The sequence below is a fragment of the Pezoporus occidentalis genome, unplaced genomic scaffold (assembly GCF_034315485.1).
Source record: "Pezoporus occidentalis ecotype Australia unplaced genomic scaffold, CSIRO_AGI_Poc_V1 ctg150, whole genome shotgun sequence".
NCBI classification, from domain to species: Eukaryota; Metazoa; Chordata; class Aves; order Psittaciformes; family Psittacidae; genus Pezoporus; species Pezoporus occidentalis.
In genome coordinates this window covers 1340312-1358787 of record NW_026913317.1, presented here as the reverse complement: position 1 = coordinate 1358787, position 18476 = coordinate 1340312, and the positions used below count along the sequence as shown (strand labels likewise).

General features: G+C 38.3%; 1 protein-coding gene across 1 annotated transcript in view; it reads left to right on the top strand.

The window, feature by feature from the left end:
* The first annotated feature begins 3579 nt into the window (after nt 1–3579).
* Nucleotides 3580–18476, top strand: part of PSMD14 (proteasome 26S subunit, non-ATPase 14) — a 48562-nt gene continuing 33665 nt past the window's right edge. Inside the window, exons 1-3 of the mRNA XM_062611063.1 lie at nt 3580–3725; nt 8672–8759; nt 11674–11725. Of these exons, the coding sequence (XP_062467047.1) occupies nt 11678–11725 (48 nt within the window). The 5' untranslated portion in view covers nt 3580–3725; nt 8672–8759; nt 11674–11677. The remainder of the gene's footprint in view (nt 3726–8671; nt 8760–11673; nt 11726–18476) is intronic.

Below are 18476 nucleotides of genomic sequence, written 5' to 3'. Positions count from 1 at the left end.
CAAGCTGTTGGGGATGTCACAGGGGTCACTGTAAGCACTTGTAACTGTTTTGAGTGCTTGCCAAGTATGACAGAGGAAACCATTTTCCCATATATAGGTTTGTCAAGGCAGAGCTCCAGTCCATTCTCAGGGTAAAAGGCTTCAGTTTAAGAAACTACTGTTCCCCTACTTCTTTAGTTTTGACTAGCAAACATAGTTCTAAGAAGAAAAACCAAAACCAAAAAAAGAGCAAGTGTACTGCTGCTGATTCTATTATCCCCTCACAAGGATGATGTCAGCTCTTCGACTCCCAATGTATAATCATTCTGTATGTTCTCTTCTACACGCTTAAACATAGAAAATGTAACTGTCCACAACTCTAATGTTTTGTCCAATCCACAATGCAAATGGAGTGCATTTATATCCTAGACTTTCTAAAATTGTATCTTCTGTTGAGTTTTAGTTTTGTTCTGTTTTTTAATACTATAACAAAGTCCTGGAGACTTCCTCCTGTCCCAGCACTAACAACATTCTGTTTGTTTATATATACGATTTGCAAGGAAACTGTGGCCAATCGCTCCGTATATTCCTCATATTCTACGTACAGCTCTTCAATTTTGTCACTCAGCTCTGTAAAATTAAACTCATTAATTACAGACCTGCAGGAAAATTGCTGCTTTAACCCAATCACAAACAGACTTGGGGGAAAATCACACACCAGAGAAGTGAGGAGTCAGGAAAAAAAGGTGTGATCTCTTTGCAAGTCTGATCCCTACTGATCGCTTTACTACAAGCAAGGATAGGTTACTATGAGGAAAACCAGAAGAATGTAAGGGTCTGTTTGAAAGAAGTTTCTACCACTTACGACAGCCACCCAAGCAATAAAAAGGGAGGGGAACATATCTTGAACATTTTCACTCAGCACTGCATTATAGTAAAGCAATAAATAGAAATATTCAATGGATTAGCAGTGGTTAGACCAAAACAATAAAGGATTCAGGAGCATGCAAGAGAGTGCCCTTCAGATTAAATGACAATTTGGAAGTGTTTAACAACATATGGTCTCTTTTCTTTGACATATATGATTAAGAATATATCTTTTTTATATAAAAATATAAAATGCCATCTGTCATAAGTACCAAGTATGATACTGCCTCTGTATATCCAATTAATTCACTATACTTTCTAATGTAAATATTTCTCCTATTTTCTCTTTTTTTCTTCTTCTGTAACTATATTTATTTATAAAATTTCAATACATGTATATATTTAAAAAGTCAATACTATGACTTGAAATGTAATTAAGACTAACAATGAAAGTCTGTTTCACTTTGTATTTCAACGAAGAAGGGCCAAATCCTCACATGGTTTGAAACGACATAGCTCATATAAGTCAGTGATTAGAAATAAATTAGAAAGACCTAACTATGGTGGTTTTCCTTACCGTACACATTAACACAGGGGAATGCTTTTTGTAAATATTTTTGTTTCTTTCTCTTTATCAGAAGTGCTTAAAGACACATGACTACAGAGTGAGGATCGAAATATATTTAGTATTTCTCATGGAATTCTGTTAAGAGTTCCAGTGAACACAGAGGAATAAAGGATTGCTCTCAAAACCATGCTACAAATCAGGAAAATATACAATGCATTTCAGTTGACTGAACTAGTACTTTACCTCATTGACGAAATAAAAAAAAAAAAAAAAAGAACATTTTACCACATAATTATTTTAATTACTTCTGGATCATTAAAATATGCAGGAGTCTCAAAATACAGTCTCAAGACTGTAGTAGTTAGGTTTTGCCAGATTAAACCAGAAAAGAACATAACAGCCTGTTTGAAGCAGGGTGCAAGTTTTCTTTTGTATGAGACATATGTAGATAAACACACACATGCAGACAGACACATGTATGTCTTCACTTTTTTTCTGAACAATTTCGCTGTGGGTGCAACAATAAACTGCACCAGTAAGTTTTGCATTAGTAACAGAAAAAAGAAATGCCTGAGCCACAACAGAAACTACATTTTAAGCCTTCAGCTTTTAAAGAATCTTTTGGGAATTGTAACTCTTGTTACAGACTAGTAAAGATCTGAAAAGGGATGGAAGAGACAGTTATAGGAACACTGATGGGGCCTTTTGTGTGTGTGTGGGGAGGTGTGGTGTGTGTGTGTGGTTTTGGTTGTTGTTGGTTTGGGTTTTTTTGTGGGTTTTTTTTTTCCCCAAAAAAGATTGTCCTTCTTAAAGAGCAGAGCAGCAATTATAATGGTAACAGACTTTCACTTTCTTTTGATTCATTTTACACATCATGGTATAAAACCCTAAGACTTCCAAGTCTGTCAAAGTGTCATGGAAGGGGTGACTATATTGGTGTGAGGTTATATCTACATAACCTATAACTATATAACATATTACCTTTTCACCTGCTTCCGTGTAGTTGTCTATGAGGAGAAAATGTGGACCATCTTCTAATAATACATCCTCAATCCTTAAAGGAGCTTTCAAAAACTAACCATAATGTTCTTCTTGGAACCTTTATTCACAGTCCTAAGAAATTGCTTTTAAAGGTTCTTAAGTAGTCCAATACTTTCTAAAATACTTGTAGTACTTCAGTAACTAGGTATAAATGAAAGTCTAAAAAATGGCACTGTTTCAGCCATAATAAGCTCCTGAGGCACTGAGTCCCATGACCTGTTCACATATTGTCTGAAAAAAAAGTACTTCCTCAGTCTTGCATTTTCCTCTTTTAATTTACAAGAGATTTTGTTCTTAATGGAAGTGTAATAGAAATTCCAGTTTGCTTCTCTGCATCATTCATCACCATGCATGCTTTTATCTGATAATCTGTTTATCTTCAACGTATGGCAAAAATTCTCACTTTTCCATTTCTGCTTATGCTGATTTTATTGGTATGACCATTCTCTCTACTCTTCTTTCAATGCTTATTTTCTGTAATACTGTTTTTGCGGAGTACATGTCATACTGTTCCTATCACATAATCATTATTTCATTGATTTGATGCCACATGCCTTGGTTCTTCTGCTATCCTGTCACTTAGCTCTCTGCGCACAGGTGCCATTCCACTGCAATTTGCTTCTGAGCTACGGGCATTAACCCACCGCACTTCATAGTTTAAGGGCTTTGTACCACTTTCCATTGACACCTAAGAAGCAGCGTTTGAAGGCCTCCGCTTCCAAAACCTCGAAGTAACTGTGAGTGTTAACAGATTTGCTAGCGCACAATCCAGCAAACACAGCAAAACGCGGGTGCGAAGCCCTCCCTCAGCGGCTTCTCAAGCTCTTCCTTACTGGCGCCGCCAGGCCCTCAGGGGGCCTCAGGCCCAGACCGGCCTCAACTCGCCCTCTAGTCTCACGGTCCCGAGGACCGCCGCGGCTACTTGCGGCCTCAGCGCCACCGAGATATCGGGCGAGGTCTCCCTCCTAGCTCCACCTCCCCGAGGGAAGCCGGCGGCTGCCAAGGCCACCTGCGGCCGGGCCACAGCAGGTTTAACGGCCGCAACTGCTCCCAGACTCATCGGCGGCACGCACCGTTGCCATGGCTCCCAATTCCCTCCCTCCCCCCCCCCCCGGCACTTCCTGGGCTGCGGGACCGGAAGCCCCAGCCACGTGCCCTTTGAACCGGGAAGTGGTTGCGGAGGCCTGGGCGGACTTGGTTTGAATGAAATCCGGCTGATTCACCGCGGCCCGGACCGAGGCGGCGCAGCCGGGAACGGCTCCGCGCAGAGGTGAGGATTCGACGCGACTGGCGCCCTCGGCACTGGCGTTCTTGGGAGCCCGGTGCGGCCTGTGTGGGCTTCGCCGCTGCGTGAGGTGGCCTCTGCATGGTGGCGGCGGGACTGGGGCCCGAGGTTTAGGCGAGGGGGGGGACGACCCTGCAGCGGTGGCGTGCCCTCCCTGGGAGTGAAGACGGAGCAGGTCTGGGAGCCCTGGGGGCCGGTTTGCTCCCCGGGCGGGAGGCACGTAGGGCCCCATGGGGTCGGCGATGCCTGCCTATGTTTGTGCTGGCTGCGACCGGAGAAAGTTTGGGCAATTTCGGGCAGCGATGGTGGGGCTGGAAACAGGCGGAGCGAGGCGGCAGGAGGCGGCATGGCCCTCGGGAGCTGCGGGGAGCAGGGCAGCGGCCCGTCTGGGCCTCAGCGCTTGAGAGGCCCAGGCGGCTCTGCTTCTCCCCTCCCAGCCGAGAGCAGCCGTCGCGTCTCGCTCGGCAGCGCCTGGGTCGCAGCTGCTGGCTGGTGTCGTGGGCCGTGCCCCCAGCGCGGGTTTGTACCCCGGACGCAGCCGTCGCTTCTCATTTTGGGGACTTCGCGGACTGAAACTGCTGCTTCTGGAGTGAAGCGCTGCAGCAGTGCCCGGCGGTGTGCGGTTCGAGTGCCCGTGGAGAGGGGGAGCTCTGGCTGGGACACGAGAAGGAGTCTTTAATCCGCGTAAGAAAGGATGAAGCACAATTGCGTAGAAATGGAGCTATAATCAGAATTAACAGAGCAGTTTCTGGTATACAGCAGACCTAAGTACCGTTTTCAGAACAAGTCATATGTTGTAGTTGGATACTTGTAAATAGTTGATAAATGAGTGTATGCTGATGTCATCATTTAAAATTGTACTTGTTTCCAGTACACTGTAGAAACCAGGAAAACAACAAGGATTCAGCTTGACTTTTAAAAAAATTTATGCAAATATATTTGAAAGCTGTATGTAGCCGAAATGGTACTAGGCTATCTGAAAGGTCTCATAGCTTTGTATTAGTCTTAAAAGCTTTCATCCCTGTGAGCCCAAGGTGTGCTGTAATGCTTGCACACGGGAAGACCACTTGGAAGAATATTCTGCTGAGAAGAGCACTGTTTGTGAGATTGTGTTATGGAAACATAAAAGACCTGTGATTGTGAAGAAATCAGGAAATTGGCCTGCAGATGAATTGTTTCTGAATCAGTGTGTCTTTGAGCAGCTAGGTTTTGCCTATAGCTTTATGGGAAATTTGTGTTCTGTCAGGTGTTCTAATGTGCCATGTCAGGGATATTAATTTGATACCTGTGGTTAAGAAAACGAGAAGTTAGAACATAGTTCAAAAGTATTTTATATTTTGGTATTATTTAATGTTAGCTTGTAAATTTTCTTGGAAGCAGTTCAACCTCGACAAACATTATGGAGTGTATTCTGACAGTAGCTACAATTATCTCCTGACATCTAGGATGATGGGAAAAAACAGGTAGTTAGGAATAATAGGAGGTTGGTGTGATGATGGAGTCTTGGGTGACGTGGCTTAGTGTATGGTGTCCCTGCCCATGGCAGGGGGTTGGAACTAGATGATCTTAAGGTCCTTTCCAACCCTAACTATTCTATGTTTCTGTGAGTTTGTGGCAGGGGATAGTTCCACAGTACCCACACTTACATAGAGTTCAGAGAAGCTCATTACTTTATTTATAGCATAAAATTAAAATTATTTTTGTGGGTTTCTATGATGTTGTGATTTTTTTTTTTTTTTTTTTTCCCCTTAACTGCAACTTTGGTGTGGATGTACTTAAGTAGCTTTAGAGTAGCCTGCTTGGGTCTGGGTTACTTTCGTGACTCTAGCTCAGCAATTAATAGAGTTAGAACTCGGTTTGCTGTGCTTCTGGAAATCAGAAGGCAGAGTCTGAGAAGCTAACCTGCATACCTTCTAGTCAGCTCAGGTCTATTGAGATACAGGTCTGTACAGTCCAGAAACATTGGGTTTACAGAGCTAAGCACGTTATGGAAGCAAAATAGTCATGTAGCTCTGGACTTGCACTACTGAGACTGCATTTGTTTATGGCATGGTTAATCTTTAGCTTTAATGAACAGATTACTACAAATTAATGTTGGTGGGTTTTTTTCTCTCTCTTTTCATACAGAAAGTATAGAAAGATAGACCCATCCCCCTTGTCACATGTGAAGTTTCTTTCATTCGGCATTTGGTGACTTTGTCTGCAGTGAGGTTTTGTTCTTGGTGAAATGAAGTTTCTCTGCAAGATGGAGTTTCTCCATTAATTTACCTTCATAGCTCTTTGTCATCCCTAGTGAAGTTGAAACTGTTATAGTTGCAGCAAAAAGCTTTAAACCACTTTTTAAAGTGCTGTTAAAGTTGTTAATCCATCTGCTATGTGGAATTTGTCAACAGGAGATCTGGAAGTGCTTATAAAAAGTATGTAGACTCAGGTGAAGAAACTGAATTACCAAATATGAAATGATTTGCACTAAGTTATTCAGTGTACAAATTGCAAAGTGTGGAATAAATTGCTGTCACCCAAGTCTAGCCTGATACTCTGTCCACTAATTGGGTAGTTTAGTAGCCAGTGTTTTTCCATGTATGTTGAAGCTATTTCTGATTTATTTTTTTTTTTTTTTGTAATATCTCAGAATTTGTCAACCTGGGAGAACCCTCTTTCCTTGAGGGACTGCATCATGGAATGTTAATGCTAGATAAAAATAGTGCACTGTAGTGTGAAATTTGTCTCATGCAAAAAGATACAGTAATTTAAGACTATTTCAAGTCAGTTTCAAAATATGTCCTGAAACTTGTCAAGTATAAGCACAGTAGATATCGGTTTATACCTGTGTGTATGTATACATTTGTGCATAATGCGCTTATATAATTTCATCCCTATGTTACCTTACTAAAAATATTTTCATTATTAAAAATCAGCGTTTAAATGAACATTCAAGTGACTTGAAAGTAGCAAGCAACAACTGAATGGTGAACCAGAGCTCTCCAAATGGACAGCTTTTGCCAATTCTTAGGTACCTACCAGTAGTATTATGAACACATATTAGACATGAGACATGATTTAAAAAAAGAAAGTCTTTTTTCAGGTCAGTTGTGAGATGCTCTGTGCATACTTCGACATAAAATATATACTATATATATATATATATGAAGTATATACTATACCACATGATTAATAGCAAAAAACTTTTCCCTTTTGAAGCCAGGAGAGTTTAAAAAAAATTACAATGGAGGTTGGGTTTTTTTTTTAAATACCATCTATGTCCAGGGCTTTTTAGCTGAGGTGTTTCAAGCACGGACATACACAGAGAATCTACTTAGCTACGGTCTTTTGTTTGGTTGTGTTTTGTCCCACTAAAGTGCAAGTTTATTATGATTATAACTGACTTTTTGCAGCTTTCTGCAACTTTCTGATATGGAACTGTTTGTTTAGTCTTCTGTGGTTTTTATATATATCTTTAAGTATGTGTATAGGGGGAAGACCATCAGATAAGTGTGTAATTAAAACGAGCCTTTTGCACTTTGCAGCAGAGAGGGGAAAAATTCTCATCTGTAAGTTACAATGTTGTGTGCCTGCCCCAGGCAACCCACTAAGCTCTCAGACATCTCTCTCTTTAATATCATTGTAGGAAGTGGGGAAGGGGGTGCAAGACTCCTGGGTGGCCAGCTGGCTAGAACTGAATTGGGTTGCAACTCTGAAGCCCACTTGTGAACTGGTTGCAGTTCTGTTGCAGCCTCGGCTAATATAACTGCTGCTGTTGTGGTCCTGTCTTGTCTGATCTGGATCATTTCCTTTTTCAGAGCCAGCAGAAATGTAGTCACATTTTTCTTTTGACTTTTTAGTGGAATTCCATCCCAGCCTCTCAGCACCAGGAAACTCTTTTGTTCTTCCTCTTCTTGTACTTAAGGTTCAGGATGGTCTTTGTTAAGTTCCCTCTGTTCCTAATAAAATAAAAATAAATAAAATCCAACTCCAGAGACATTCTTTGGGCAGCATCAGCTTAAAGAATGATTTGACATAAACGTCTTCTGAGGTCTGGATTAATGTTAGAAGCAATCAGCTTTTCCAAGACCTCTTTCTGTTATGCCAAGACAACTGTTTCTGGGATGCAGTGTGAATCCTCTATGAAGTGAAGAGGGTTAAAACCAACATTTTTGTTAGCCTATCAGTTTACTGCAAGGCTGCACAAATGGCTGTCCTGGCAGTAGTGAGAAAGCAGCATCAAGTTGGTAAGCAGCAGCAGCAGCTTCCCCACTGCTCCTTATGTTAACATTGACATTGAAAAAAATGTCTATCAAATCATGGCCACAGATCATTTCACAGATCTGTTTTAAAACACTGCACTACAAATGGTTGAGTGGATTGAATTAGTGGGCACTATACTCAGGGAGGAGACTTTTAACTCCTAAACTGCATGTGAAGCACCTTTTCTTAACCTGAATTTAGGCAAACCTGAAGGTCTCTGTGACATTGCCAGTGAAGCCAACTGGTCTTGCAGAAGCAAATAGGAAAACTGTCCATACCTGTGGACTGTGCTTTACCTTTGTGCTTAGGTAATCTTAACTATGGCAAAATTTTCAAAACTAGTAACAAAGGATCACAGTTCCAGTTTGCAACAGCATTTTTAATCATTTGTTAGCATTAAATTACTTAAACAGGTTATTAAAATACCTCACTCTTGCATGGAATTCTGAGAAACTTGGGTACTTATTTTAGTGTTACAGATACTTAGGCAAGACATGGCATGTACAGCTTCCAGGGATTACATAGTACAAGGAGGGGAAAAAAAATAAAAGGCATTCTTTGGGTTATTCTTCAGTGGTGCTTTGTCCTTTTGTAGGTCATCAGTGTAACATTTCATTTTACATATACTACTGTTTCTAAATTTTACCGTGTTTCTGCCCTTTCCCTCCTTTCTATTTTTTCTACAGGAAAGAGACTTCCTGGCATCATCTTTATAGTCAGTAAGTGGGAGCTGCTGCTGAGTTTTGTCTGCTGTCACCTCTTTCTGAGCACCAGGTTAGAAATGCGTATTTGCTTTATTTGTAAATGTTAAAGTTATCTTAATTAAGACCTAAAAATTTTGCTCAAGCTGTTTGAAGGTTTACAAAAGCATTCTTTCATAAACTGAATTTATGGGTGAAATACTTTAGGACAGTAGATTAACAAAAACTAAAATTTATTTTAATTTGGAACACTAGCCTAAATTCTTCAAAGCTTTATGCAAAGTAAACAAATATGATTAGGTATAAATATACTATAACTAACTAAGCCATGTTCAGTTACAAATAAGGAAGAAAAGTATTAGTTGCCAGAACTCTAACCAGAGTCAGAACACAGCAGTAGTGAAATAATTTGCTGTACATCTAGAACTGGTTTGTGAATATTTATTTATTTTTTTTCCTTTGTGCTGTTGTCTTGAGAATCAGAACATCTTCCTTTCAGTGGCTAGTCTGTGCTGGGTGGGAAATGTTATATCCCTCTAGTTCTGTAAGACAATGAGATTTTCTTGTTTCAGTTTGTGTAACCAATTATTCTAATCCAACTTTAATATGACAAAATATGCTTTTATAAGTTATGTACTATTTATTCGGTTGGGTTAGAAGTTGGAATGAATTATGTAAATATGAATGAACTAGAAATAACAACGTCTTTTCACTAATAAAGTGAAATGTAAGTAGGTATAAGATTTGTTATTCAATATTAGCTCTTAAATGTACAGAGGTAATACACCTCATCATCTTACGGAAGTTGTAGTTATAGGCAAGACCAGTTTTATGGTTACCAGTTGTAGAGACTGAGTTTCTTAAAATAAATGTGCAGCCATGATTGATCATAATTTTAGTTACTAAAATCTAATTCTCAGCTATTCTTCAGCCCTCATTAGTGTCATGAAAGATGAGTCATTGTGGGTTTCAATGGAGGAGTATCTACCACAGAGGGGTAAAATGAAGTTGGTGTTGCTTTGTACTTGTGACTTGAAGCCATTTACCATGTGCTTACATAATAGCTTTAAACAGCAACTTAACCTTTACATGGAAATCCTACAACTTGATTTGGAATTTATTATAGTTCAGGATAGAAAAGTATGTATGCTTTATGTGTAGCCTTTGCCTGTAATAAAGAAGCTTGGTTTCAGTGATTGTCTGAAAAGAAAAGCATAGCCACTGACCCTTTAATAAATCCCTTTTAATTCTTATAGTGCCAAGTTAGATGTAAGAAAGTACTTGATGTTATTTGAGGCCCCAGTTGCTGGGTTTGCATGTTCTACAAAATCAAGCGAATGAATCATACGAAGATAATAGCTTGCTAGTGCATTAAACTAGGAAAGTGAAATTAGCAAATAGAGCAAGTGATATAGATCCATGTGTCTTAGATATTGTTGTTTGAAATGGGTGAAGTTCCATGCATGAATAAAGTAGGAGTTAGATAATCTTGTGCAGTGGTAAATTCAAATGCTGCCTGTTTGTGTGTTATCAAGAAGCTTAAAATACCTGTTACAAACTTCAACTAAAATAAAGCCTGTTAGTATCTAGCCATAAAAAAATAGTAGCAAATTTCAAAGGAATAATGAGATGACATTAACCTTCAACACACTTTCAGTACACAAAGCAAATTATTTTTCTTGAAGTTCAAAGTTCTTTTGCATAACTAATTTTTTTAAAAGCTTCTTGAATCAATATTAATGTCATCTGTTGAAATTATGTGTATAATTCTGTTATGTGTAACATCCATTTGGAGTATGTTTATTGGAAGTATTGTTACTACTTCTTAATTGTTTTTGTATCACCTGAACAGGCTTTGTTGTGTTGCATTAAGACTTGTGCAATTAAGTTTCTGATTACTTAGTATTTTCTAATAATTCACAAATAAAAGAAGCCAGTAAAGTTTACTCATTTCTATAACCTTTGGAAATGGCTTTATTTGCTGAAAGCAGCTGTTTAAAAAGTAGTGTTCAGTAGGTTTTTTGTTTGCTTTATCACTGAGTTTTAAAAAACTAAAGATAAGTAAGCAAGATAAAGGTCTGTTACAGCAGGGACAAAACCTTTACTTAGATATACACAATTAAATTGTAGATTGCTAGAGTGCTTTTCAACAACGGAAAGTGAATAAACATTAGTGTAATTTTTTTTTAGTTGAGTACCTTAATAGTTTTTATTCCTGGAGGTCACTCCTTTGAAAGCTGCAGGATAGAAAAGCTGCTGGTTTTTTTTTACTATTTTTTTTTACTCCTTTAAGTAATGAGTTAGTTGCATTGATTGGAATAATCTTGCACTAAAGCAATGGCACATGCAACACTGGAAATGTATTAAATGACAGTATTGTCACTGGTGTCCTAACTATATACACATTAAATGTTTACTTTACAGTATTTCTTTTTAGTATAATGAGTTCATTAAAAAAAAAAGCTTTTGATGATAATTCAGAGATCCATAATCTGCTCAGTGTCTTTTATATGGAGTTTTGATAATAACTGACAAGCTGTAAGTTAATTAGCACAGAACTTACTAATGAGGATGCTTAAAATCCTTACTTTCACGTTTTTATTGATGCTTTCTGAACAAATTGGGGTAAACTTGATTGTATATCTAATAAGTTTTAGGCACTTCCTGGACGTAGGTGCTGTTTTAAGCAATAAAAATCCCCCAATTAATTGAATGAGAGGAAAGTTTTGAAAAGTTTGTCAAGAGTGCTTGTCTTCAGAAATGGGGATAACCCAAAACCAAAGCAATAAAACAAAGTCTGTTAATTAGCATGGAAGACAGCTTCTTGAATTAATATGTGGTGTTAATTAACAGGAAGTCTGATGTTGTGTTGTAATTACCACCAATATTTTTGACATACTGAGTGACTGAAGGTGAATTATGTAGATAGCAATTTAGTAAACACTTCAGAGATTGGGAACATTTTTCCTTTGTTTCTGTTTTTCTAGAAATATGGATAGACTTCTGCGACTTGGAGGTGGTATGCCGGGGCTGGGACAGGTTAGTATATAGCTTGTTAATATCTTCTCTAATTTTAATAAATTCTGAAATATTCCATTTACTGTATTTAAACAACATGAAAAAAAAAGGTTCATAGTAATAATCTCTGACTCCAGAGATGCTATGCAAGTGTATGCAAATTATTGTTACAGTCTGACTGTTGTTTTTTTTTTTGTATGACCTCTTGTGTTGGTGCTGAGTTTACAGAATGTTTATAAACCTTTCATTTGGCATCTGAACATTTTAAATTTTGGATGGAAAAACATTGGAAACACAGAATAAAATAAAAAATTTCCAATTATATGGATTTTCAGAACATAAAGATTGTTCTGAATAGCTGAGCTCCTTTGGTGCATATTTTTTTTTCCACTTGCTCCTTCATAAATGATGTACTTAAGTCCTTGGATCACATCATGATTGGCATTGTAAGACACTGAAGTATATGTAAATTTTAGGATGTAATTTGAGTTAATTTTATCACTTGCAGGTAGTTACAGCTACAGATACGTGTGTTTGTTTCTTCATTTCTTCTGTAGTCCTCACTATTGTAACTATGCTCACAGCAAAAAGGCCTTCTGGCAGCTCCCCTTGTTCCAGTGGGAGACCTACACACATTGTATGACTTCTGCTACCAGTAGAGCAAGTCCTAGTACTTCTCGGCCTATTGATAGGGCAGGTGGTCTTGAAAATTAAACCAGGCTGATCTTACTACATTGTGGTGACTACTGTGGATATAGGGAGAAAAAAACCACCCAAACCCAAACATTAGGAACTTCTTTGTCTGAAGCTTGTAGGAAGAATTATTTCCTTAAGGAAAGAGCTTCGGTGTAATTTCCTTTGTAGTCCTGGCTGGCCATAGTAGCTGGCCTTTCTCGGCTTTCCTCATTTGCCTCCAGAGCTCTGTTCTGCATTGAGAATACAGACTCTTGTCCTGGAGGAATCAGTTCTGTTTGTCTTAGGCTTCATGATGTGTGTGTGTGAGTTTTCTTCTGGGATGACTGAAATTGCTAAACCCACAGGTTCTTTTGGTTGTATGTAGTGTGTTCGTGTCCAGTATAACTAGGAAAGGATTGTTTTAATACTGAAGCATTTGGTGAAATGCTGTAGGCTGATTTACAGCCTCTAGGTGTTTTGCCAAATAAACTGTAACTTTTGGTGCATAATTTTTTTTTTCCTTTTTATAGCTGAAATTCTATTCACGCTCTCTTAGCGAATCTTCAAGCAGTCCTCAGTTATTTTTAGTTTTACTTTCTTAAACAGTTATTTCTCTTGTTCCTCTGAGCTGCCAGCCTGCTTCATGACTCTTCATTTTTTTAACATCTGCGCAGTCTAATCACTCGAGCTTTCACTTCTTAGTCCTCTCTGAACTTGACGCATATCAAAGCTGTTTTTCAAATTTACAGTTAACTCTCTGCTGCTTTCTGAATTTCTCAGCTTTAACTTAAAGCTTGCTAGAAGATTGTGGCAGACAATAGAGCACAACATTCAAAAGCTTGCAGAACTCCTGTAGCAGCTTTGGTGCAGAACTGCTCCGTGTTTAAATGTGGAATTGGTTCTTAAATTAATTGATGAGTACGTGTTGGATTAAAAAAAATAAGGGCAGAAAACTGAATTGCTCTTCATGCAAGCTGCTGCTTGCACTGGATATCTTGGCTACTTTTGTAGTGTTTTGGTTTATTGAATCAGCAGGAAGGCTGTTCAAAAAGAGTAAGTCCTCAAAATACAGTTTCAATGGATCTTCAAAGATCACTTTTGTTCTGAGTATTGATTGATTGATATCTGATTCTGGATTCAACTGGCTTTGAGGTGGAAGAGAGAAGTTGGATATTTTTTGGATGTGCTTTGTCCTGCTAGAAAGTAAACAAAGTTGTTACCATTTGTTCATACGAGAAGGTTTTAAACAGTTGTACAAAGCTTTTTGTTTTTCTTACTGCTGTGTCACAGTTGTTCTGTCTTTGAAGGTTTTGCTTTTAAAGTTGAGCATAGTAAAAACATCCGAGTCATTCTTGCTGGCATAAGAATCATCTGTGTGTATAGTCTCATAGAAAGAGAATAATTTTCAAAGTAATTTTATAACAATTTGGGGATTATTTTTTTTCTTGTTGCTGGGGATTTGCTTAGCAAGAGGAGTGAATCGCATAAGGTCTGCTAACAGTCTGTTTGATTTACTTTGTAACTAACGTTCAAGTAACAGCAAATGCTTGGTCAGCACAGTTCCTATTTGATCTCTGCCAAGAAATTATTTCTCAGAGACTTGCCTTAGTTTCTCCAATAGCAATTACTCATTACTAATTCACCTTGGTAAAAACACCTCTTCTTGTTTGTTTTTCTTCACTTCCAAACTCAATGTGTTGTCCCAAGTGCTCTTTGGATTAATGTTTTTACAACTTTCAAGTATTTTTGTGTCTTGTATTCCACTTGAAAAATCCTTTCAGTGATTTCATGGTGGTTTTCTTTTTGTAATACTTGCTCTCTGAGCATGCTGTTGAGTGGCTGATTGGTCTTCAGCGTTAAATTGTCCAGAGGTGGATTGTGCTGAATTCCACTGACCCTAAGCCTGTCTTTATATGGCTAATAAACATACCTTTAAGGAAGTGATCTTAAGGTGATATTTCAACAATAAACTTTCTCTCCACTGACTTTGTGGCTTAGAAACTTTGAGCCATTTCCTCTCTTTTAGTCTTAGATGAACAAGAGCCTGTCTTCATGAGGCAGCAGGTGGACAAGAGAAGAGGGAAGAGAATCTGATAGCTTTTGGCATCACATAAGCCATCCACAGTATTTCCTGGCAGTGAACTTGGTCATTAACTTTGTGTTCTTTGTGTGGGAAGGCACCCATGTTTAGTTTTGAACTTGATGTAGTAGATAAGGCCTTCTTTGCAACACTACTTTATGCAGAAATTGTTTTGCCTGCTGGGTATTGTAGGCATTTTTATTTTGCCCTATGATAACATATATAAAAAACCTGAGTGATTTTAAAAAAAGGTATGGGGGAATGGTAGAAGTTTGAAAGTGTTGTAATGTGCCAAACAAAATGCTTATTACTTTAATTTCCGTTCTGTTGTTCATGGAAGTTCAGATTTTGGCAATGCCCTTGTTTTCCTTCTTTTGTATGGTCTCCTCCCTTCCTCCTGCCCCTTGTCATGTTTTTTAGTTATCCTCCCTTTCCTGGTTCATTCTTTGTCTCTCTGTTCATCCACCCTGGAATACTGCCCACCACAGAATTTCACTAGTGATTTAATACTTCACTTGCATTGTACATTTGCTGCAGAGAAATTAACAGGCTTTGTGGGGTACGTAAAAGCATTATACTTATGTAGCAGGCAGGAATTTGGAGCAATACTCCTCTTCATTTTGTATGCTGAGCTATTGTTTGCTACAGTGCCACATATGCCTCTATTAGGCAATCCTACTGGATACAGTTAAAGAGTGTGAGCAAATAAAGTGCATTTTTAGCAGAGCTCTCTCTCTTCAACACTTTCAGAACAATAATCCAAGTTCTCGTCCATGAATCCAGATGTGATAGGAAGCAGTGAAATAATGACACTTTCAAAACATGTGGAAATTTTTTTATTACTTGATTGATTTTTTTTTTTTTTTTAAATACTCATTTACATTGCTCTGTTGGTGCAGACAACTGTTCTAGTGCAATAAATGGAAAATAAAACTGATTCTCTATTTCTGATTTAACATATTTGATGGCAGAGGGGAAGGGAAAAAATCCAAATGGGAAGGGAGGGAGAGACAGAGAAATGACCTGTGTCTTCTAGGGAGTGTTTACACCTTGACTTGGAATATAGAAAATAGAAGTGCAGATAGCTGGTTTATTTGAATAATGGACTTGCCAATTAGCCATCAAGTGCTTCCATCTGTGAAATAGTTGATCAGATGGGTTAGCTGGGATGTTTCCAGATTAGGGCATTGTAAATGGCACTTGAAAACTGTCACTTTGATTGTGAGGTTTCAAGCATTGTACTGCTTGATGCTGTGGAACCTTTTTCCCTCATATTATCATGGTTTTTTAGAATATGCTTGTCCCATTTGGTACATCTATGGCACCGTGGGAACTTGGGAGACCTGCTACTGATCTAAAGTTATGTTTCATCTGCTGATCTAGCCAGAATGGTTGTTAGAAAAGAGCACTGCTGACTCCTTATTCTGTGGAGCTTCAGAAATAAGAGTTGGTGATTTGGCAGGCAAAGGAAGGTCAGGCTTAGTGTATATCATTCCCAATTAAGAATTAAGTGCAAGTTATCTTGAATTACTTCATTAAGATGATGTGCCTCCTAAAGTAAATGATGTGTTCTATCTGGCTAATCTGCGTCCAAAGATTCTGTATGTGATAAAACAAAAATAAACACACTCAAAACCCCAACCAATCAAAAACCACACATAAAACCCAACCAACCAAAACCCTCAAAACCAAACCAAATCAAATCCAAATAAACACCTCTCCAACCCCCAGGAAAAAAAAACAACCCCCCAAAACCCAACCAGAAAAAACAAAACAAAACAAAACAAAACAAGACCATAACATCTTACTGAAAATTGTTTTAGTTCATTGATTTTTGAACCACATTGGATTTTAGTTTGAAGGGTGCAAATGTGTTTTATTTAATGAAGTGCTTCTTTCCTTTGGAAAGCTGTAGAATGTTTTACTGTCTCAATGACTTTTTCCTTCCTGTATCTCCTGGGTGTACATGCTTTGTGGTTTGAATTGTGGTGATACTCTATTGTCTGTTTTTCACATGTATCTGAAGCTTCATACATTCCTTCTGAGAATACCTTAAGGGGAATAAATCTGAATTATAGTTCTTAAAGTTGTGCATCATTTCCGTGCCATTGCTTCTAAGACATTTTCCAGCAAAGTTCTCAAGTACTAAGAATGTTAGTATTTCTGGAATTCCAATGTACCTCCCAGTAGATGAGATGGTGTACAATTTGGGTGGGTTATTTCAGTTTTACTTTTTTCCTCAGAAGCTGTGAACCCGTTTAAAAATTAGAAACATTTTTTCAGTGACAAAACATTTTTCATCTATTAAAAATATCCAGTGTTAACTCCCATAAAAAGTTCAAATGACTTTATAGATTGCCTGTACCATCTTCTGTAGAAATATATGATTTTGGTTTAAGGAAAAAAAAATGTACCTTAGACATAGAAACTTTTTTACTTGCATGGTCTGGGGTAAGTATTTTACTGCATTGGTTAGTGTTTTAATACAGGGCTGTTCAACTGAAAGCTTCATATGAAATCTAGGGAATATGATGTAGCCTGAGTCTGCTTATATTGGAAATGATCATAGCTCCATGGGTGGTGTAGGCTTATTTGAAAGTTATTGGGAATTGCTAAAAGCTGGGTGTAGTTTTCCTACATTTGAAACATGGTTGAGTGATTGTAGTGTGATTTATAGCCAAAAGTGCCAATGGAAGAGGGAGAGAGAAGCATGCTAGAATAGGTTTGGGAACAGTCATAGGATTGTACTTACAACATGGTTTATACTTTGTGTTATAAAAGCTGTTGTAAGCTATGATGAGCTGCACTACAGCTATACCTTGCATATTAATTGCAAACGGACATAAACCTAAAAATAACAAAGCTAGTGGGTTGTACCTGGGCATTTTCAGTTTCCTCTGATCTGCGATTTTCCTGTAAACTCTGGAGATCATTTTTACCTGCCTTCTCTTGGCCTCAGATCTTCAACTTCCTTATTTCTAATAATTAGGCAATTAGCTTCTCTCTCCTCAATTTAATTGCTAGTGTAGACCAGCCTACTTTCCCCAGAAGAGACAAAGGAGCTTGGACAAGGAAATGAGTGTAGCCATAATGAGAAAGAAAGGGGAGGGGGAAGCCTAAATAAGAGAAGACATCTTTGTGCCTTTTGTGTTACACCTGTTCACTTGTAATGTTCCTTTCTGTAAGCAGGAAATAGCCCTCTTACAGTTACAAATCTAATTTATTTCTCTTGGAAATTGTTTCTTCTTTCTGAAATCCCATGCTATTTAATATTCCGAGTTATAGTGCTACTGTGTATCACTTTTAAACAAGAGCTGTTTAATTCCTGTGGTGTTGAAGAGTCCTCTTCTCTTTTTCCTGGAAGTTTGAAGTGATGTATTAATAGTGGTATGGGGTTTTGACTTTGTTTTATGTTTAGTTTAGTTTGGTTTTTGGGGGTGTGTGTTTTGTTTTTCAAACAACTCACCTTCCTACATACCGCCACTGAGTCTTCCAGTTCACCTGCTTGTCTCCAGAGGACCAGCTCTTCACAACAGGGAAGAGGCATACAGAAAGAGCCGAGTGCTTTCATTTACATATTGAGTAAATCCCTTGTAACTGCTCTGCCCTACGAAGTGTACTTTAGGGTGACCTCAGACAGCACCCGCTAAGGGCTACTTTACCTTCTTGGCAGAGCTGCTGTTTAGAATAAGGTAATTAAAAATCTGCATTAGAACAAGACTTCCAGAGATAGACCAAATCTGCAAATGCTGACTTGTTATCTGCCTTGAGGCTCTTGTTTCTAAATCCCAGTGCCCATTACCCAATATGATAGCGCTAGGAATAGAAAACAGGTTAGTCCTGGGCTTATTCTGGAGTGAAACTGACCTTCGTATTTTCTGGATTTTCTTTTTACCCAGTAGTTTGAGGTTGGAAAAAACCAGTTCTTTTAAAAAATATGTACAATGTTACTGAGGATCTTATGGCTTTTTGTTAACAATAATGTTGTCATAGACTCTTAGAAAGGTTTGGGTTGGA